General features: G+C 45.0%; 1 protein-coding gene across 1 annotated transcript in view; it reads left to right on the forward strand.

Moving 5' to 3' along the window:
• Positions 1-16,089, forward strand: part of ptn (pleiotrophin) — a 36,571-nt gene extending 20,482 nt beyond the window's left edge. Inside the window, exons 2-5 of the mRNA XM_042079335.1 lie at positions 5,523-5,617; positions 5,879-6,052; positions 8,128-8,289; positions 15,886-16,089. Of these exons, the coding sequence (XP_041935269.1) occupies positions 5,524-5,617; positions 5,879-6,052; positions 8,128-8,289; positions 15,886-15,941 (486 nt within the window). The 5' untranslated portion in view covers position 5,523 and the 3' untranslated portion in view covers positions 15,942-16,089. The remainder of the gene's footprint in view (positions 1-5,522; positions 5,618-5,878; positions 6,053-8,127; positions 8,290-15,885) is intronic.
• The last annotated feature ends 6,411 nt before the right edge of the window (positions 16,090-22,500 follow it).

Consider the following 22,500-nt stretch of genomic DNA (forward strand, 5'->3'; position numbering starts at 1 on the left):
CGTGGCTGTCATTGGAAGATAAAGGCATTCTCCTTGTATGAATTTTCTCGTCACGCAAGAGAGGAGAAGAGTTGTTGCATGTCAGTTATTTGATCAGATGAGGCTCAATGTTTTTTTATTCCGTGCATCATTATACAACTGTCATTTTTCCATGTTTGGAAAGATTAGACAAATCATAACTGACACCACAGCATTTAACCTCTACATTTCCCACATATTGTAGACCTATATTTGTCATTTAACAGATGTTCCTATCCCAAGTGACCTTGAAGTTGAAGTGTGTCTGCCATCAGTAGCTTTATACTGTATGCTCCATCAGTAGCTATATGTGCTCCATCAGTAGCTATATGCTCCATCAGTAGCTATATATGCTCCATCAGTAGCTATATGGTCCATCAGTAGCTATATATGCTCCATCAGCTCCATCAGTAGCTGTATGCTCCATCAGTAGCTGTATGCTCCATCAGTAGCTATATGCTCCATCAGTAGCTGTATGCTCCATCAGTAGCTATATGCTCCATCAGTAGCTATATATGCTCCATCAGTAGCTATATGCTCCATCAGTAGCTATATATGCTCCATCAGCTCCATCAGTAGCTGTATGCTCCATCAGTAGCTATATGCTCCATCAGTAGCTATATATGCTCCATCAGTAGCTATATGCTCCATCAGTAGCTTTATACTTACTGTATGCTCCATCAGTAGCTATATGCTCCATCAGTAGCTATATGCTCCATCAGTAGCTATATATGCTCCATCAGCTCAATCAGTAGCTATATGCTCCATCAGTAGCTATATGCTCCATCAATAGCTATATATGCTCCATCAGTAGCTATATGCTCCATCAGTAGCTGTATGCTCCATCAGTACCTATATATGCTCCATCAGTACCTATATATGCTCCATCAATAGCTATATGCTCCATCAGTAGCTGTATGCTCCATCAGTAGCTATATGCTCCATTAGTAGCTATATGCTCCATCATTAGCTATATATGCTCCATCAGTAGCTGTATGCTCCATCAGTACCTATATATGCTCCATCAGTACCTATATATGCTCCATCAATAGCTATATGCTCCATCAGTAGCTGTATGCTCCATCAGTAGCTATATGCTCCATTAGTAGCTATATGCTCCATCAGTAGCTATATATGCTCCATCAGTAGCTATATATGCTCCATCAGCTCCATCAGTAGCTGTATGCTCCATCAGTAGCTATATATGCTCCATCAGCTCCATCAGTAGCTGTATGCTCCATCAGTAGCTGTATGCTCCATCAGTACCTATATATGCTCCATCAATAGCTATATGCTCCATCAGTAGCTGTATGCTCCATCAGTAGCTGTATGCTCCATCAGTACCTATATATGCTCCATCAGCTCCATCAGTAGCTATATATGCTCCATCAGCTCCATCAGTAGCTGTATGCTCCATCAGTAGCTGTATGCTCCATCAGTAGCTATATATGCTCCATCAGCTCCATCAGTAGCTATATATGCTCCATCAGCTCCATCAGTAGCTGTATGCTCCATCAGTAGCTATATGCTCCATCAGTACCTATATATGCTCCATCAATAGCTATATGCTCCATCAGTAGCTGTATGCTCCATCAGTAGCTGTATGCTCCATCAGTACCTATATATGCTCCATCAGTACCTATATATGCTCCATCAGTAGCTATATGCTCCATTAGTAGCTATATGCTCCATTAGTAGCTATATATGCTCCATCAGCTCCATCAGTAGCTATATATGCTCTACGCCACAGACCCCACTGCCACGTTGTTGGCTTCCTGCTCTTCCAGTTGAACAACAGGAAGGCCTGGCTTATGTGGCTTTGTTTGAAAACACGTGTCAGCTCAGTGAAAGGTCTCTTTCTCCCCCCCTCTCTCTCTCTCTCTCTCTCTCTCTCTCTCTCCCTTTCTCTCTCAGTAAGTCACCCATTTGTTATCACTGGCATCAAAGGCTGCCCGAGGCATGTCTTGTACACAAAGATGGATTTTCTTTTTTATACACTGTACTGAGCCAACCCAGGTCTGATGCTAGGGTTGCAGCGAAACATTTATGGAGTAAGGAGGGTTGTTGACCTGTGCATGAGGAGGCTAGGAGTTTGGGGAGGGTGGGATGGTGAGGAGACAGCATGAACTCACCAGTCCCGCGACTCAGCTACTCACAACTCTGACAGGGCCACCCAGCCACCACCCCAGAGAGGTGTTACTGCTCTCTCTCTCTCTCTCTCTCCTGTATAGATCAATGGGGGCAATACAGGGGAACATACTGCTGACTTCTCGAGCTCTTTCAACCATGAACGGCTCCGGCTTCTGCCCACTCAATGGAGCTTCACTTTGGCCTCCCCGCTGTGTCTGTCGACTTTCCTACTTCCATGGCTTCCCTGGTGGATCTAATGGCTAGCAACAGGAGGCCTCCGCCAACCCCTCCTCACGTCTTGAACCTGGCACCCTCCAGGAGCCCCCCCCCCCGCGGCTCTGCAGCCCAAGCTCACATCGAGAGATTTAGACACGGGTGACTCACGCCGTTAACAGCTGAGCGGGATACCGTGCGGTTTTGGCACTCCACGTGAGCAGACGCGTGAGCCGACTCTTTAGGAGATCGATGAGACTCAAGCGCCCAACCAGGGTCTTCCGGTGCTCTCTCAGCACGACTGTGCTTTCTCTAACAAAATAAACAGGAGCTTTGATGTCCTGTCACAATTTCACAGCTGCTCTCAGTCCTTCAATTCCCTTCAACTCATCAAAAGTGTTTAATGGACACTGAAACTATTGAAAAGGGGGTAATAAACAAAGGTAAAATGTCATAGAAAGCTCATAGAAAGGTCTCATAGGAGCACCTAGGGCTTTCCTCCTGGCCCTTCATGTCAGAGGCAACCATGAAAAATGCATGAGGTGCACTATCATGTCAAACGTCTATGTTTCCTCACCAAAAACATGTTCCATTATGCATGGTGTTGTGTCCAGCTAGGCTGGTGTAGAAATATAAAAAAAAGGGGATCCTGTGCATCGCTGCCCCGACTTCAGTGACCAGAGAGAGTGGGGCCTGCAAACACACGCGCTGCAGGAGCTGTCCGTCCAGCCTCTGACTCTCCTGCGCTCTGAAGCCGTATTTGCTCATGAATCATTGAACGGCTGGGCTCAAAAAACAAAGATGCCATGGCTGGAGGACCAGGGCTCGGCTTGGCCTGGGAAAGTGACAGCTGCATTTCTGAGAGGTTCCACCAGGTTTGGGGTTTTTTTCCCCCCGTCTTTTTTTTTCATTTGATTTTTTTTTGAGCCAGAGATTTTCTCTTTTGAAAAGAAATCGGCAGAAGGGGGCTTTGAGCTCTGGCCCCCTTCATGAAAAGGGGTGCTGGATTGAATGTATATATCAAATGCTACAGACACTTATGTCGTTATTTTTTATTTCAAAGCTTGGGCTTCTAAAAGCCATTTCACATAAAGACGACCCTGTCAGTGGCGTCGAGCCATTCAGAGGGACTTTTAGAAAGAGTTTGCAATGAGAGCATTCAGGAGGAAGAGAAGTTCTGCCTAATAGAGTCGGGAAGAAGAGCGAAACCCCAGACCGAGCTCATTATACCTCCCCTAATGAGCAGCAGCACTCTGAGCGGAGACAGCCAGCGTACACTAAGCGCTGTTAATAATAGCCGGGTAATTAATAATAAAAAGTGGGGGTATAGAGCTGGGGGTGGGGGTGGGGGTAAGAGAGTGGCGTAGGGGTGCGTTGTGTGCTCTTCCTTAAATGCATTTGCCTTTCTTACACATTCTGCGCGCTGCACATTACTAATGGATATGGGGCGCGTTGACTTATGCAACGTCTAAGGACTTATGCGAGGGTTTAAAAATACAGCTCCATAAGTGTTGGGAAAAAGAAAGGAAAGGAGAAAGGGGGAGGGACGCGAGTGAGTGAGCGGCTCTTGATTAATTTAAACAGAAATGATTTCCACTGCAAACTGCACTTTGACGCTAATTTGAGCACAGTTGAGCAGCAGGGGCAACAAGATGGCTCCTAATTGTTCAGGCCTTGCGCCGAGTCCACTCCCTCAACGAGCTCTGTGTGCTTTATGCTGTCTCTAATGTCCAAGAACGCGAGGGAAAAAAAAGAGAGAGAGAAGGTGAGAGTGAGGGAAAGAGAGAGTATGATGAATGGAGGGGAGGGGGTAGGAGAAGGAAGAAGGAGGAGAATGGTGAGGATACAGCAATAGAAACTCTGGGAGTGAGCTCAGTGAGTGATTAACAGCTGCACTGGGGCTTCTTTTTATAGGGCTGCAGGGAGGCAAAAAGAAAAGAGAGAAAGAAAGAGAGCAGAGAGAGAGAGAGAGAGAGAGAGAGAGGGAGAGAGAGAGAGAGCAGAGAGAGAGAGAGAGAGAGAGAGGGAGAGAGAGAGAGAGGGAGAGAGAGAGAGCAGAGAGAGAGAGAGAGAGAGAGAGGGAGAGAGAGAGAGAGAAGAGGACAGGAGAGAAGGAGAGGAGAGCAATGAGATACTCATCCATTTCAAACCAGACCTGGACTTCTAACCATTTCTCCCTGAGGCCCCTGGGAGCCTGATTTCAGCTGGAGGGCTTGACTGATCTCCTGACTGCTGTCAGTCGCCTCTCCCTGCACCTGCAGTGCTGTGGCACCCGCAGGTCCGTGGTCATAATCAGAATCTGCCTCATGTGTCAGACCAACTGATAGGTCACATGCAACAACCTGAGATATGGCAAATGGCTATGAAGGGCAGGCAGCAAGCAGCCAGACCAATGAATAGCCTGTTGAATTACTGAAGTTAACCCTTCAAGGAGTACCGTCACACCGGTGTGACGGGAATGTTGGGAAATTAACATTCTAAAGAATATCTGGGTTCATTGAATTCAACATAGAATTTTAGAACCTTCAATTGTTGCGGAACTTAGAATGTTCAAAAACCTACACCTTTAAGGGTTAAGCAGGTGTGGACTTGATTAGTTCTTAGATGGAAATGGTGTTGGTGGTTGGCTTGTAGGTGACAATCTTGCCTCTGGCCAAGAAATGAAATCCCAATGCATTGCAATGTACAATGATGGGGACGCCGTCCCTCGGATGAAACGTCAAACCGAGGTCCTGACTCATTGTGGTCAAGAGCACAAGAGTAGGGGGTTTGCCGGCGTCTTGGCTAAATTCCCATCCTGGCTCATTCAGTCGGGCCCCCTAGTCATTCCTCAGTGTAGTTGCCTCATTCATTCCTTCATTTATTCCTTCACTCTCCACTCAAGCTGGTGTGTGGCGAGTATTCTGGTGCATAATGGCTGCCATGCATCACCCAGGTGGGTGCTACACATTGGTTATTTGGTGGTTAGTGAGGTTCCCCCTTCATTGTGGGTGCCTTGAAAAGTGCTATATAAATGCAATGTGTTATTGTTGTTGTTGTTGTTGTTGATGATTACAAGGTGGTGTCTTTCAGTTCTACTTAAAGCACTGGACTGTATGCGGACCACCCACGGTAGGTGTGATGTACTATTGACTGGTGTTGTTGTGATTTGTTATGTGCAGCATGTACGGACAGAAGTGTTGGATATGGGCGGCCATGTTGGCTCTCCTGGTCCTGACGGTGGCAGTGGTGGACGCCGGAAAAGCAGACAAACAAGGTGAGGCTCGTTCGCACTCGCTGTCTCGGGCTGGGTGTGCATCAGCAAATCCATATGCTGGGCATGTCACTTCCATCAATGCAATTCAGAATAGTGAATAAACCTTTGCATAACAAAACCTACCATAATAAAACCACCTACCCCTTGCACACACTTTCATGTAAAACTGTAATATAAAACACTGATTAAAGCAGTAGTTTTTGCCATTTCAGTGTCGTTGCTGTGACGCTTGAACAAAAACCTCTCTATTTGTTCCCACAGGGAAGAGGGAGCGCAAGTCGGACTGTGGGGAGTGGCAGTGGAGCGTGTGTGTGGCCAACGAGGGCGACTGCGGCCTGGGCACCCGGGAGGGCACCCGGTCCGGTACCGACTGCAAACTGAACATGAAGTCGCAGCGCTGCAAGATTCCCTGCAACTGGAAGAAGCAGTTCGGAGGTTAGCTCAAGGCAGGGATGGTGCTAGCGGCCCCAAGACGGTATTTTATGCCCCCAATGTTGTCTTCAAGGCAGCGCTGCCTGGAAGGCACTAGAGTTAGGCATGGGTTAAGGTTAGGGTTAGGGCTGGGGTTAGGTTTAGGATTAGATGCCTTTAAGTCAGCGGTGGCAGCGCTCCCTGGAAGACGACGTTGGGGGCTTAAAACACCATCGAGCTCCCAAGACACACACATTGAAAGGGAGTCGGTGAAATGTATGCTTTGAATGCTCTATGCATGCCTTCACCAGTAAGGAGGATGGCACACAATAACCATTCAGTGATTTTGATTTTGGGATCCGTCGGGTTCCGACCACCAGGGAGGGTGTTTTAAAGGCTCGCTCCCACGTACGTTATGGGATTTCCAGGTGTTATTCGATGTGTGCCGGGTTGCGTGCCAGTCCCCGGAGAGAGAGCACCAGTGTATATTTGTGTGTATTTGTGTGTGTGTGTGTGTGTGTGTGTGTGTGTGTGTGTGTGTGTCGGATGTGTGCCGGGTTACGTGCCAGTCCTCAGAGAGACAGCGCCAGTGTGTATCAGGAAGAGTCAGCCATGCTCTGCATTCCCCCGTGTGCAAATCTGTGTGCGTGGGTACTACTGAGCATGTGTGCCATTGTGTCTATAGGGCATGTGCATGCATAACTGTGTGTATATCAGTGTGTTATGTGTATGTGTGTGTCTGTCTGTGAGTGAGTGTGTGTATTTGTGTGTGTGTATGTGTGTGTGTGTGTATATGTGTGTGTGTTTGTGTGTGTGGATGTGTGTGTGTGTGTGTTTGTCTGTGTGTGTGTGTGTGTGTATGTGTGTCAGAACGCATGCTCATGCATGACTGGTTGCAAATGGAGCGCAGAGTGCCCGCTGCTCTTCCCCTGAAGGGGACAGGCTGGCTGGCACGCTCACCACCAGGCGTACAGGTGCCGGCCTGCTGCTCTCTTGATATCCGAGCAGCGCAGCGCAGCGTTGTGCCAGGGACTCCCCGCGGAGTTCAGTGGGGAACAATAGTGGCCGTCACCTCCTCGTCCTCACCAGCGAGCCTCTTTTCTCACAGCACGCGCTCCGGCCTCGACGCTCCCCACCTCCTGGGGCCACGCGCGGAGCAGCCTCCTCCACCGGCCGCCGCCGCCGAGCGAGAGGGAAGTGCGCCGCCCGCTACGGCAAAGCAACACGTCCACAGGAGAGGGAGGCGAGCAGCACGGGGGAGAGAGAGAGAGAGAAAAGCGAGAAGAAAAGGATGGCAGGAATAGAAGAGTGGAGAGGAAGGAAATAAAAGAATGAAGAATGCATGGAGCCCTGGGTATGAGTGGCCTAGCAACAGAGAGATGGTGGGGTGGGGGGGGGGGGGGGGGGCAAAATGTGGGCAGGCTGATATGCACACACAGACTCCCAGGTACTTCAGACAGAGGCCCATGGAGACGCACGCAGGTGTGTATTTTTTGGAGGAGAGAGAAGAGGCCATTTAAAATCGAGGGAGCGGCCAGCGCACAGCCTGTGGCAACAGCCGCCACCGCGAAGCAGGAGGACACTCAGGCGCACGCCCGTACAAAAAACGGTCACGAATCCTAATGAGCGCGGGGAGACGAAGCCCATTTTCCTGGGTCAGCCCGACTCACCAGAGCCATTGTCCTCCTAATGGCGGGGAGGACGAGGACAAAGCGCAAGAGTTTGACCAGAGCGCTGCCTCCTCGCTCTCCTCTCATGATGCACAATAATGGCCAGCTAGAGGGGGTCCGGGTGTAATTACATTTTCACCGTCTTAAATATGTCATTAGATATAATTCTTTGCTTGATTGCTCCTATTTTATTCCTGTATGTAGTGTGGGGGGAAACAGACAATAGGCAGAGCATGGGGAGAAATTCAAATCAAGACCATGTCCTGAAAGAGAAAGAGACAGAGACAAAAAGAGAGAGAGAGAGAGAGAGAGAGAGAGAGAGACAAAGAGAGAGAGAGAGAGACACAAAGAGAGAGAGAGAAAGAGAAAAAAAAACGGGTGATTGTCTGGTGGTTTACCCTGTGTCCTCCTTTCTCCTGCCCCCTACAGGCGAGTGCAAGTATGACTTCCAGAACTGGGGCGAGTGTGACATGACCACTGGGATGAAGAACAGGACAGGCGTGCTCAAACGCGCCCTCATGGACGCCACCTGCCCCAACACTGTCACCGCGACCAAGCCCTGTGGCAAGATAGCCAAGACCAAGCTCCAAGGTGAGGGACTCAAGATTGTCAAATACGGCTTAATCATCTTATACTTCATGCCATGCTACAGTATCATAATATCAGATAGAAGCAGATAGAAGATCTTTTTCAATCACACATAAACAAACACGCTTCAGGGAGTATAGTTCTTAAGGGCACAGCACGTAACTAGCTACTCTTAGAATGACTTGAGCTGATTACATCAGAGCCAGTGCCTAAATCCCCCACAAATTAATTGTGGGATAGCTGCTGACTCATTAAATATTCAGAGTTAATCCTTCACTAGGAGAGAGCCAGCAACTCTTCCCTGATCCCAAAATATTTGGAAGCTTCTTTTTTTCATTTTCTCTTTTTTCTAGACGGCAATGCGAAGTAGAAGTTTATCTGGGTTAAGCAAACAATATTTGCGTATATCTTGAAATCCACATGGGGAATATGGCAGGTATTTCTAAAATATAATTTTATCAGTCCCAAACAGACAGTCTGGCAGCTTTGGAAAGAGCAGAGGAAGTTTATTAATTGTTGAGAGCAAATTGTTTTTTTTTTCAATAGTTTCCATTCTCAGAATGGTCCAATTAAATAACAAAAATGGAGGAACTGATTGTGTTGCGTCGTAGAGAGCAACAATGATTTTTTTTTCATGTTCTTGTTGTCATTTTCCATTTGACAAGAGAGATTCAGCCTTACCATTGGCTGCACATACAGGCCAAAATACAGCTGCAGATCAAGTATGAGGGGCAATGCAGTAGGTACACCACAAAGCTACATGCATTTGCTTGCAAATTAATATGTCACTCACTCACTGTTGATAAGAAACTGCACCCAGATATAATAGTTATAGTTAAACTCAAAACTAATTTGGTCCATCAAAGAGTGCTGGATTAATTTTGTATCCAATTTTCTGGTTAACATGAAAAACTGCTATTCCGCCATTCAGTTTGATGCGAAATTAATAACATCATGCTGAAATCAGTAGTGATTTTTCAAAGGGAATTACGTTCAGTATTTCAATATTTACGACAACAATGCATTACTAATTTATGGTGACCCCTGTTACAAAAATTGGAGCTGAATAATTCACACACACACACACACACACACACACACACACACACACACACACACACACACACACACACACACACACTTCCTTCCCCTTTTAAGACAGATCAATCATTTTTGGAGAACTACAGATCCTATTGCCACTTCCCAGTCTGTTAACAATTTGTCTTCATAACTCAATAGCCACAATCACACAGCCAAATGGCGAAAAACAAAACCAAGACAAAAATCATTACAGCAATCCCATTAACGCAATGAAATGACACCAGTACTGAGAGCTGAGATGAATTTGCCTGCTGTCAGCCGGGAGGTTTGGCCAGAGTGTTGAAATGTAACTCGTGTATGTGGTCAAGCTGGTATCAGCGAGATCAAGCGAAGTTTGGCCGACGGGGCTCAGCAGAGGTTGAATGTTTCTGTGGGCAGAGCAAGTGGACAGAAGTAGAGTTGGCACAGAAATGACGATCCAACCATAAATCACATTGGCCCCGGCCCTCTACTGCATATAGCTACTCTCAGGAGCAGAGACGAGGTTATTTGCAGACCCCATGCCCACTTTAGTAACCCAAATGGATTCCTTCTCTCAATCAAAAGACATCGGCGTCTCTGAGTGTGCGGGAGAGAATACTGAAGGGGATATGATTTATTGAGGGAACGGCAATACTTAAAAGAACTGAAGTCGGGTGTGAATGCAGATGAGACAAAGGCAGTCTAAAAACAGGTACAGCCTTGCTGTGTAGCCTAAGGAGGCATTTAAGAAGCATTAGGATTTCTGTTGGAATATATTACACGCAGGGGGGTATAAATAACACACATGGAAGGGTGTGAACAAGGGTGAGATGTGAATGAGAGATGGACAGAGCGACTAAACAAGTATGGGAAGAGGGAGTGAGGGAGCAAAGTAGGATTCATGGACTGAGAGAGTAAGAGACAAAGAGAGAGAGAATAAATGATAGAGAAAATAAAGGGAGGGGGATCTGAGTCACAAATGTCATGCACCTCTCATGTACCTGTGGGATTGTAGGAGTGATTAAATGACCCACTGAAAGATATATAGTTATAGTAACTGACCTATTGAGTAGAATAAGAGTAACTGACCCACTGAGTGGCATAAGAGTAACTGACCCCTGAGTGGCATAAGAGTAACTGACTTAATTGAGTGGCATAAGAGTGACTTATTGAGTGGCATAAGAGTAACTGACTTATTGAGTGGCATAAGATAAACTGACTTATTGAGTGGCATAAGAGTAACTGACTTATTGAGTGGCATAAGATAAACTGACCCTCTCTGTTCAACCTCTTCTGCTCCTTCCGTATCGTAGTTATCACTGAATGATAATCCCTTCTCATGTATTGCGCTGTTGTGTATGTGGTTTCATGCACTGTGTGTGTTTATGTTCTTGTTGTATTGATGGTATGGTTGCTGCGCATTGGTGGCGTTGATGTAATTGAGACATGCGCATTGAGTATGTAGCTGTGTAACTAATTGTCGTTGGTAAAAAGAGAACTTACGTTAAACCCTTCGTCTGGTCTTTATTATGGAATGTGGTATTACTGTAAGGTTGAATGTGTGTATGATAGGGATATACACAACATGCGCCCTCTGTTACTTCACCATGCTCCCCAGTTACAGTAGAAATAAGCTTATGAACATCACTGTCACATGATCAAAAATAATTGGCCTCCTCAATCCCAACTCCCAATCTACCAGCCCTTGTTGACACTGCCATCACTCACAAAGCACAGACCATAATTCACACTCCTCCCATCTGGTATCAGATATAGGCAAATAACCCACAAGAAAACACGCTTTGGTAAAAGTTTTATCCCATCTGCAATCACCGCTCTCTCCAATCTGACTAGAAGGTAGCAATGGTTTAGTGCCTGTTTAAACATGCTATTCCTGTAGCCCAATTACATGCCTGCAGGTAGGCCTGCTTTAAAAATAGGATGATAAGGAAAAACATAATTCCAGGTAAGCATTCAATAATGAATACAGATAATATAATAATATAATAAATGTGAAGTGAGCAGAATTTAAGCATGGCTGCATGTGACATTTTTTACAAATCAAAATGACATAATCCTAACAGCTGTTTTGAGTCAAGGCTATATGCTCAGCCTATTGAATAACTTGATGATAGAGAAAACAAACCATTTTGTGGAATGATGCATCATCATATGAAATTTGCAGCGGTGTGACAAAAACAGTCTCTGGTGGCCTATAAGTGACATCACACTCTGTCTGCCACTCGTTGCTTGTCGCTGGTTATGCTTTGCATGTGTGGCATTCTGAGACATTCTTTAATTCGGGACCATTATCGCTCGTTTCAATTTAGGACCTTGCAGTTGCAATTGTCTAAAGAAGTCTAAAGACAGTCCAAAGTAGCCTAGGCCATTCGAAGTGTCCGTTTATTTATTGCACATCATGTTTTACCTAATTTTGAAGAGCCACTGCATACCTGTGTGTGTTGGTGTGTTGTTGCAAAATCCGCGGAGTCATTTTATGCAAACAAACCGCATACAGGGGGTCTTTATTGTTGAGGTCAGACATCTTGCACATCTTGCACTCGCTTAAGTTTTTACCCGTGTAACCTACACTGAAGTTCTTCCAAAGCCCTGCTTCTATCCTCATTGGTAGCTTACAGTACAGTGCTGTGTGGGAGGGGGAGTGGCTAGCGGCGAAAGCCAATGTGTGCTTCTTTTACCGATATATTTAACAATATCTTTTGCATTTCTTATTCAAACAACATCAAATTTGGCCCTACACTTACTCATGCCCGCAAGACACCTGCCAAGTTTGAAATCAGTCTGACAAACGGTCAGCGAGATATGCGTGCCACAGACATACAGACAGACAGACACACAGACGCTTCTTGCTTTATAGATAGATAGATAGATAGATAGAAGTATAGACTGAGACAATAAATTTCCGCCAGGGGACAATAAAGTATGAATCTGAATCTGAATGGCATTACAGTAACTGACCTACTGAGGATCATACGAGTAACTGACACTAGACACGACATGCTGGAGAGACACTATGGGCATGAGTGAGCAGGTGTGGTGTGAATGTCCTAGCCACTGTTTGAGTGATAGAAAAGCAAAGAACATGACTTGGCACCAGAGATCAGATCAGAGTATGAGTGAGAAAGAGGGGAACATGAGGGGATTATTACTCAGGGCTGAAGAAAATGAGTGAAGGTGAACAAATGAATGAACAAATGAATGAATGAAGGAATGGATATGAAGTGGAAGATATGGTCTGACTGACAGAGTGGAAGAGTATTTGAATGAACGAGTGATTTAGTTATCACAGGAATAGCTGGGTGAGTGAGTGAGTGAGTGAGTGAGTTAGAGTGATAGAATAGAAACTGAGAGAGTGTTCAGTCAGGAGTTAGTTAAGGCCTGAACTCATCAGAGGGTGAATGAGTGAGTGAGCGCATTGGGGAGTGTGCAAATGATCGAGTGGTGAGCAGTCGGAGCGGGTTAGCGTCTAGCCATGTGAGCAAGGCATACAATTTTCCATGGCTGGGAGCCGGGAGATAAGCAGTGGCAGAGGTGGAGGCACGGGCCTTTGGTGCCTCAGATAGCCACAGAGGATTTTTCAGTGGTGGTGGTAGTGTGGTGTGTGTGTGTGTGTGTGTGTGTGTGTGTGTGTGTGTGTATGTGTGTGTGTGTGTGTGTGTGTGTGTGTGTGTGTGTGTGTGTGTGTGTGTGTGTGTTGATTGATTGTGTGTGTGTGTGTGTGTGTGTGTGTGTGTGTGTGTGTGTGTATGTGTGTGTGTGTGTGTGTGTGTGTGTGTGTGTGTTGATTGATTGTGTGTGTGTGTGTGTGTGTGTGTGTGTGTGTGTTGATTGATTGTGTGTGTGTGTGTGTGTGTGTGTGTGTGTATGTGTGTGTGTGTGTGTGTGTGTGTTGATTGATTGTGTGTGTGTGTGTGTGTGTGTGTGTGTGTGTGTGTGTGTGTGTGTCTGTGTGTGTGTGTGTGTGTGTGTGTGTGTGTGTGTGTGTGTGTGTGTTGATTGATTGTGTGTGTGTGTGTGTGTGTGTGTGTGTGTGTCTGTGTGTGTGTGTGTGTGTAGAGCAGTTGGCAGACTCACAAAGCTCTGATCAGACGGGTAGGTAAATGGTGGCGATGGAAATGGGTCCTATCTTACCTTGGCCTGGGGTCACCATTCCTCTGGGCATATCTGCCATTCTAAACACCTGCTGCCGGTGAGAGAGATAACATTAGGTCTCCCCAGACTACTGCATCCCAGCACTAGACCCACACACACTAATATGCAGGTGGAGACAAAGAGGAACGAGAGCCTCAACGCCAACATCAGCCTCGAGGGGCCGCCCTCTTCTTTTAGTTTTTCTTGTTTTCTGAGAAAGACTGACAGAGCACAAAGTGTGCAGCAAAACAAGTCAAATGAAAGGAAGATCGAAAGAAAAAAAGAAAAGTGACAGAAAGGAAAAAAAAAACCTCGACAGAGACAGCAATTCCCTTCCACTTCCATCCTCTTGTTTTTGGTCTTGTTTCCCTCTCATCTCGTCTCTTACTTCCCTCCTGCCTGCGTGTGGATGTCCTGGCTCTAAATAAGCAGAGAGCTCTCAGGGACTGGGGAAAACAGCTGAAACATGTTGTATTAGTGTAGGTGGTGTGTGTGTGTGTGTGTAAATATATATATATATATATATATATATACTGTATGTGTGTGTGTGTGTGTGTGTGTGGTGTTTGCCTGTGTCTGTGAGTGAGAGTGTGTGTGCATGAGAGAGAGAGTGTTTTTATGTGCATGTGTGTGTATGTGTTTTGAGGTGACAGTGTTGTCACTGCTGGAGGGCCCTGGTTAATACACTTCAATTACAGTGTCCTCTCTCTCTCTCTCTCTCTCTCTCTCTCTCTCTCTCTCTCTCTCTCTCTCCCTTGGTGAGAAATCCAGACCGGATCACCACATCTGACAGGCAGCACAGCATCCTAGTAATGAGCATGCATTCAGTAAAAGAGGGACCAGGCAGCAGGCAGCAGGCAGCAGGGAAGAGGAATATTGTGCCCTGACAGCAGAAACCATACTCCTACACTCATGAAACATTCACACACCCACACACACCCACACACACACACACACACAAATTGACAGATGCACACACCCGTATACACACACAGATATATAGAAACACTCACAGCAGAGATGGGGAATATGCTGAGCTAGGATGCTATTGCAAAACATGCCAATGGGACCAAAGAAGCAAATCACATTGAGCAGAGCGCCAATATCTCCTGCGTTCACAGGTTACTGCGGTTCCTCCTGCAGATGCAGGCGGTAGGGGCGTCTTCCAAGGCGCTCTGCTCCTGTTTCCCGAGCCTAACGATTTTATTTGAGCATCTGGCTCAGGGAGAAATGAAATAAAACGAGGCGGAATAGGCTGAGTCAGCTGTTTTGGCCCATGGAAGCGGTGTGTCGTTTAGATACACTATGCGACGCAGCAAAGCAACGCTAATATAGTTTAGGTGTGTTGAATATGTTTGGATGGCTTTATCAGAGGTCTGCTGAGGCCTTGTGAATGTTCATGCACAGTGTGTCTGTGGGCGTCCGTATGTTCTCACAATGTCACTCATGCACTCTGGGAAATATTTCAGACTATCAAGTACACAAGCTGTCTGCAAGCGTATGTGTAACAAATTACAAAATACCAATCTTGCTGCAATTATTCAATGATTATGGCTGTGTACGTGGGCAATGAAATGAAGTTTCTCAGGTTTTCCGTGGTGCTGTTCAGATGACTGAAAGCATATTTGACACCATACTGCATTGGCAGACATACATTTCCAAACAATTCAGCCATTGGAAGGAATTACGCCTACTTCCAAAGGCAACATCAGGGCAGGCATTAAAAGTTTCTAGCGAGATTAGTCATCTCCAAAACTCACCAGGCTGCAATGTTTGTTGTTTGTCTAATTGAAGTTGAGGGGAGTCATTGTAACAAGCAGCAACCTGTTTCAGATGACGCAGAGATTAATTTCCAAACAGGTGTTGATTAGATAATTGACATCTGATTCTGCCGAGTCCCATGACACCATGTGCTCCAGTGTAAGCAACAGGTGCATAGAGTCTTTGTTTTTTCTCTTTCATTTTCTCTCACCTGTTCATTAAATACAAATACACATACTCAGACATACACAAGCAATGGTTTAGGTGGTGTTATTTAATTCCTAACTAGACTGGTGACTAGACTAGGTCCATTCTTGTGGAATGTTGTGCAAAAAATCAAATAGATAGCTGAGGAGAGTGACTGTGAGTGTGCGAGGGAAAACTGTTCTGACCATGGAATGGTCATTGCATTTTACCTCTGTTACACAGGCATCAGAGTTATCATAATAAGAGAGCTATGTCTACTAGATTCTGTTACATTATGCAACTCTTTGCTGTCAACTTTTGTTATGTGAATCGTGAGAACATTATTCAGGCCTTTGCTTGCCCTACTCGTCTTGTCTTGTGTCCTCTCAGCCCTCTGTGAGGAGCCTAATCCTCCTGCCTCCCTGTGTGTTTCTCCAGACTCCAGGAAGCCCAAACGGGACGGAAGGAAGAAGGAACGCACTCCGATGGACTAGAGAGACGCAGCGGAGTGCTGACTGAAACAGAGTCTGCTTCGTTTCCCTCCTCCTCCTCCTCCTCCTCCCATAGATCATCCGGTGCAGAGTTTAAGGCCCTATAGCACTCAAGCAGTAAACCGAGAGAGCGAGAGGATGTGTAGAAAAAGAAAAAAAACGACAAGAGCGTGTTTTATGTTGTTCTATCCTATATACACTCTGATAGATGAGTTGTAACTTTTATAGCTAATTTCATACTCCTATAATGTTGATACTGATAGTGTGAGAGAAGGTTAATATTAAAAAAAGAAAATCTAATCGAATTAACCTTTTTTTTGTTTGTTCTGGATCAGGTTCTTGTAAAGTACAACAGGGTTGGAATGTTCTTTTGAAGTGTCTGGAAACCATTTTGAAAGAATTGTGTCATATTACTGAATGTTCTGTGTCTTAAAGGATAATTCCGGTGTGATTTTGACCTAAAGTGTGTTGAAACATGTTACAGAGTGTGAACGTATGTCTCATAGCTCACCTCGGCTTGTCCGCTGCACTCAGAAATCTGGCGCTAGTTAGCTAATGCTACCAACAGTGTTTCGTTGCGGTGCCTCGGGCATCGGCCTAGCCATGCAAATAAATCACTGTTTTACACCATTTACGAGGCTCAAAGTAGCTCCATACTTCATTGGTAGACTTCCGAGGGCCTTGACATTTAAAACGAGACATGGAGAACTTTGAAAAAGCACTGGTAGTTTATTTACAAGACGATTTGTACAGACAGTACCTTAGGGAATTTTGACGTTCAACGCCATCTTGAATTTAGTCACGATAAGTCGAGCAGGTATGATAAGGGATCAGTCACGATAAGTCGAACAGGTATGATAAGGGATCAGATTCCAAAAATAATTCAGTGGAAATGCATGGATTCAGTTTCTTCCAGTAGCAGCAACTGGAATCCATGCATTTCCACGGAATTATTTTTGGAATCTGATCCCTTATCATACCTGTTTGTTCGTTCGTTCGCTCGTAAATGGTGTAAAACAGTGATTTATTTGCATGGCTAGGCCGATGCCCGAGGCACCGCAACAAAACACTGTTGGTAGCATTGGCTAACTAGCGCCAGATTTCTGAGTGCAGGGGACAAGCCGAGGTGAACTATGAGACATACGTTCACACTCGGTATCATGTTTCAACATACTTTAGGTCAATATCACACCGGAAGTCTCCTTTAAATGTAGACTTTCTGGTCATCACACCAAGGCAATAGATTGTCCTAGATTACCACTGTGAGAGTGTAGACAAATGCATTTTAATTGACATTGTTTTCACTGGTGACACTGTAATGTGTAGAGCAGTGTCTGATGTCCATGTTAGTTTTGTCGAGTGGGTTTCCCCATACCACTGGTCCTCACTGTCTGATTCATGTGTAAGTGAATAAAAGAAGAATCCATAAATACTCTGCATGAATGAATGAATGAATGAATGAATGATTAAAGTCAGTTACACAAAGTAAATATCACACTGAATGATTTGTTCATACATATAGACCAAATGTATGTCTCAAAACTGAAAACAGAAGCACTGGCACATCAGACAAATATTTTTATATGTTTTTATTTGGTAGCATTTCTGTCCAAAATAATATGGCACAACATATCCACTGAATGTATTTCATATAACAGCTTCATCTGTGACCTCTGATACATCATTCAGATTCTTCATCCAATAATCTCCTTGAAAGGTTTTTTAAACTGTACAGAAGGAAGTAGCATACTGAGGATCGAAGGAACAGGGGAAATTAAGGTAAAGGAAACATTCAGATATCTATTAAACACGGGTATGTATACGTTGACTGTAGCTCATCCAAATGACATAGAATGCATACTCTATATATAAGGCAAACAATAAGCTGTTGACAGACAACTCTTCTACTGTATGGGAAACAACAATCCACAGAGGGAAAGTGTACAGTGGCAATCTACATACTTAGGCAACTGAAAAAATATCCATCTGTTTTTGGAAATCTGATACAAGGAGGTTATCAGTACTTATGTCAGGTTATCAGTACTTATGACTCCTTATGTCAGTAGTGATTTATATTTATGCATTTATTTATTTATTTTATTTATATACTTTTAAACATCTCATTTGAGCTCTACACATTCAAGTGCATTCCCTCAAGATGCGGTCTTTTGGTCGTGACTTACAAAAAATCCCCCCCCCCCCCCTTAAATCATATATAATTTACAAGATATGCAAAGTTGTAGTTGAAGATGTCCATGGTTGAGTGTTTGAGAAGTCACACAGTTTTTACAAGATGTCCATTTCTCTCTCTCTCTGTCCTCTGAGGATTCTTCTTCGCACACATGGCTCAATGACGCCTCATTATCGCGGACTTTCCTCGTCCAGGTGCAGCCATGTTTTTCCTTTCTTCCGACACAAAAGACAAACAAGCAAGTGGAGCAAAAAGTCAACAAAACAAGCTGTAAAAAAGTATGCTTGGAGTTGCCTTAGCTATACAACTCCCATGTTCATGAATCTGTACCAGAGCGCTCAAAGTATCTTGTACAAGCGCAGGACAATAGCTGTCTGTCCAACCAAAGTTTCTCTTGTTGTCTGTCTCTCTTTCCCCTCCTCACGGAGTCCCTCCAATCCCCTAAAACATATAGTTCACAATTCTGTCCCGTGGTTCACAACCTCCAGGCTTCTGATTTAATGTCCAATTATCCCCTTGTTGCTACTGACAAATTCTTCAGCTCCAGAATCAATGCCTTGTGGGTCACCAGTTCTGTCCTTGAATAAACCTTTATGATACACTTTCTCCCCCTCTACAACAATGTAGCAGATGCAGTTATAAAATGACATACAAAAGAACTTTTCTTTTCATAATTACATATGTGAATACAGAGTCCAATATTCTTCAATGACTGGTGGACTCGTGTCATTGTGTGAGTCTTTGGCAGCCATTTTCTTTTGAGTGTGGTATGGCATTTTGAGAGAAATACTTTTTTGTTGTTTTTTTTGAAGGTCCTGGAGTCGTGTTATACTACATTGGTACTTGTTTCTGTAAGAGGAACTGCTTGGCTTTTATGTCCAGTTCACATTGTTTTCGATGCCTTCACAGGTTTTTGTTGTTTAAGAGCTCCATTTTATAGCACATATTGTACACATTTCATTCTCTATCACACTGGGACACACACACACACACACACACATACACACACACACGAACACAGACACACTAACGCAACCACATTTAAAACACACAAACACAAGACATTTTGATACACACAGTAAATACAGTACAAATAATGAACTTCATCTAAAGGAAGTAATGATAATCTACTGACTATTGTGCTTTAAGGCCTGAATGTGCCCCGGTATTAGAATTTTATTGATCTTATTACCATTATTCACTTTTCCTGGGAAATGTAATTTTCGAATCTCCCAGAGTAGTATGTATTAATTGATTGGTGTTCCAGAAAAGAATCTTGTGCTTTTTTTTTCTCAACAAATCAATGTCATCACACACACCACTAAACCCTAACACACATTGGTCAGAGTTTGGTTTTGCATCCATTCTTATCCTCCTTGTTTCAATGATATTCCCCACACAGCAACTGTGAACGGTCCTCCTTCACTGCTAACACTCACACAGTAGCCTTACATTTGGGAACAGCAGCAGCAGCTTGCAATGCCTTAAAATATACAACATAAACATCAGACACTTGTGTAAATTCTTTAGCACGTTGTCTCACGGGTGGCTTCAGATCATTAGGCACTTCATCATGTGGGGTATAAGCATAACAACAGGGGCGCTTGCAAGAGAGAGAGGGGCAAGAAGGGTGGGGGTTAGTTTCGGGACCTCAGAGTTAGAGGACAGAGGCCAGTCATCATGCCAGTGCTGGGTAGGATCATGCAATCTTAGGAAAAAACTCAACACTGTTTTGGCAGTAGGGAGAGTTGTCATCTATTTAACTTTCCACTTTAGTGTGGAATCTTCTTAATAACAGAGTGTTCTAAAGTGTTTCAATTTAACACATCCAAAGACTTCTGTTTGCCCCTGTGACACACACAGACTGCCATCATGTGTAATATACATTTATATATACAATAAGTGATATCTGCATACCAAGGAAAAACGGTTACCAAACCAAACCACATAGAAATGAAAAGATTGAAAGTAAAGCTCTCACTAACTAACATCAGGTCAAAACGAATGTCTTATATAGAAATCTATTTACAATACTAGCCCTTTGTTTCAAGTTGTGCGACATCTCACTGTGTTTCAGTAAAGTCACACTTTGACGGCAACTATGTGCTGGTGACGCCACAAAGACAGTGTTTATGGAATGAGTACGACAGGAAAATGGCAGTTTTATGAACTGACTGTCTCACTCTGTGTGAAGTGAAACATGAAATCGGGGGGTTTATGAGCGAAGTGTCTGTGTCTCTCTGTGTGTGTGTGTCTCTCTCTGTGTGTGTGTGGGTGTGTGTGTGTGTGTGTGTGTGTGTCTCTCTGTGTGTGTGTGTGTGTGTGTGTGTGTGTGTAAAAGCCATGAAATTGGAGCTGCAGTTTATGCCTGTGTGGAGCTTTACAGGGATTCACTCCCGGCCTTGTCCTCTTATGGGAGAAGAACCATGCGTGCTCAGCTTTGTTTATCTCTGAGCGCTCGAGTCATCATGGGTCAACACGCCTGTGCCGCAAAAAACCTCTGCCTGCCCTGTCAGGAGTTTCTCCGGCGGCTTTAAACATGTTAGCCACACGCAGGGAGTCTCACAGCACTGACTGCGGTCTGCAGTGTGTCTTCCGATAGAGCTCTCTGTCAACGACATTTCAAAGAGAGCCTGGCTCTTTGCGTCCGTCCAGCGGAATGGGACCGTCTGCGACAACTCTCACTTGGTCTGTCAGCGACGACGGCGTGAAAGCGATGTAAGCTCTCAGCTGGCCTTTCCGTGGGATCTCTCAGAGTCCCTCCTCCACTTTGTCTTGCGTTCTGACATTGTGTTTGACGTGTTTGGAGGAGCCGAAAGCAGCTCTGTCCCATCCAGCAATGTGTTATGCTGTTTATGGGCATGCCGGTGGAAGGGCGGCAGTGCCGAACGCCTCGGCGCTTTTAAAAACGCGGGTGAAAGAGCACTCAGCACACACGCTAAGCGTCGCTTCCCATCTCTCTCTCTCTCTCTCCCCATCTCAGATGGAAACCTTTCACTCATCCCATCACGACTGGGGTGATTAGAGCATGACAGACGTCCTCCAACACCCATCAGACCGACATCCATGGGGGTGATGGTGGTGGTGGGGTCGGTGAGGGGGACACGCACACAAAAGCTCACACTCTCCTCCACTTGTGGTGGCGAGCACTTACTTCTCCTCGGCTATCACTCAAACGACAGCTTAGCCTGAGATTAATCAAGCGTCCCCGGCGAGCAATGGGCAGAGAGAGGCTCTTAGCTGCCACCGGGACGTGTGACAGATGACACCTAGACATGAGTCCACTTATCGGACTGACGGATAACTGGGGATGGCAAACTTGGATGAGCGCCTCTCTTTCTCTCGCACACACACACACACACACACACACACACACACACACACACACACACACACAGCGATACAGCGAAGGTGTTTCGGCTGTCAGAAGTGGAGTGTTCCAGGCAAATGCGTCCCAAGAGCAATGGGGATGGAGGCCCGCCAGGGCACCATGTGTCTTAAGTGAGCGGTCCACGGTCTTTGAGAGATGTGATGGATTCATGTTTGAGGACATCTGCCGAGACCGAAATGGAGAGAAACATGAAACAGGAGCACAGTAGTGGAGAAGAGAGAAGGAGAGAGAGAGTCTGTGTTTGAGTTAGAGAAACAGAATGTATATAGGAGGGTATAGAGAAAGAGAAAACGAGTTTGAGAGAGAGAGAGAGAGAGAGAGAGAGAGAGAGAGAGAGAGAAGCATACATTATAATGGTATTGGTAATGGCACCTCAGCTTGAGCGAGACAATGTATGGGGGAGTCACACATAATAGGATAAAGAATGAGCAGGCCACTAAGTGGGACACTGGCCTGCTGTATAAGTCAAGCGTGTAATGTGCAATCTCCGATGTAGGTGTTCCACATCATGCCGTAATCTGATAAACCGTGTGCCAAGAATCCATTATTCTGCTGTCCTAGATCCCAGTCGTAAGGAGAGCACCTCGGGGGGTACACTCCATTCTGACTCCATTCCCCGTTTGAAACCTTCCTGCCAACAATCACGACTGGCACACAAATGCTTCGGATGTCAAGTGGAAAACTCTACTGTTGGCATTCAAGCATGACTTGCAACAGGTAGCTATTTTTTCCTCTCTCAAAACAACCAGTGGGATTACTGTAAAAATCCACCACTATTAAAAATGAATGTCCTACCTACAGACATATGGTCATGGGGATGTTTATTTAATGTAACCATGGAAACTATAATACATAGATATTATTAAATGATGCAACATGAAATAGCCCTTTTATTCACAAGGCTTATGCCTGTGATAAGAATTTCACCCCATTCCGGGGTTCCATACATTTCCAACACACTATAAGCACACTGTTTAAAC

Source organism: Alosa sapidissima, chromosome 22 (assembly GCF_018492685.1).
Source record: "Alosa sapidissima isolate fAloSap1 chromosome 22, fAloSap1.pri, whole genome shotgun sequence".
NCBI lineage: Eukaryota > Metazoa > Chordata > Actinopteri > Clupeiformes > Clupeidae > Alosa > Alosa sapidissima.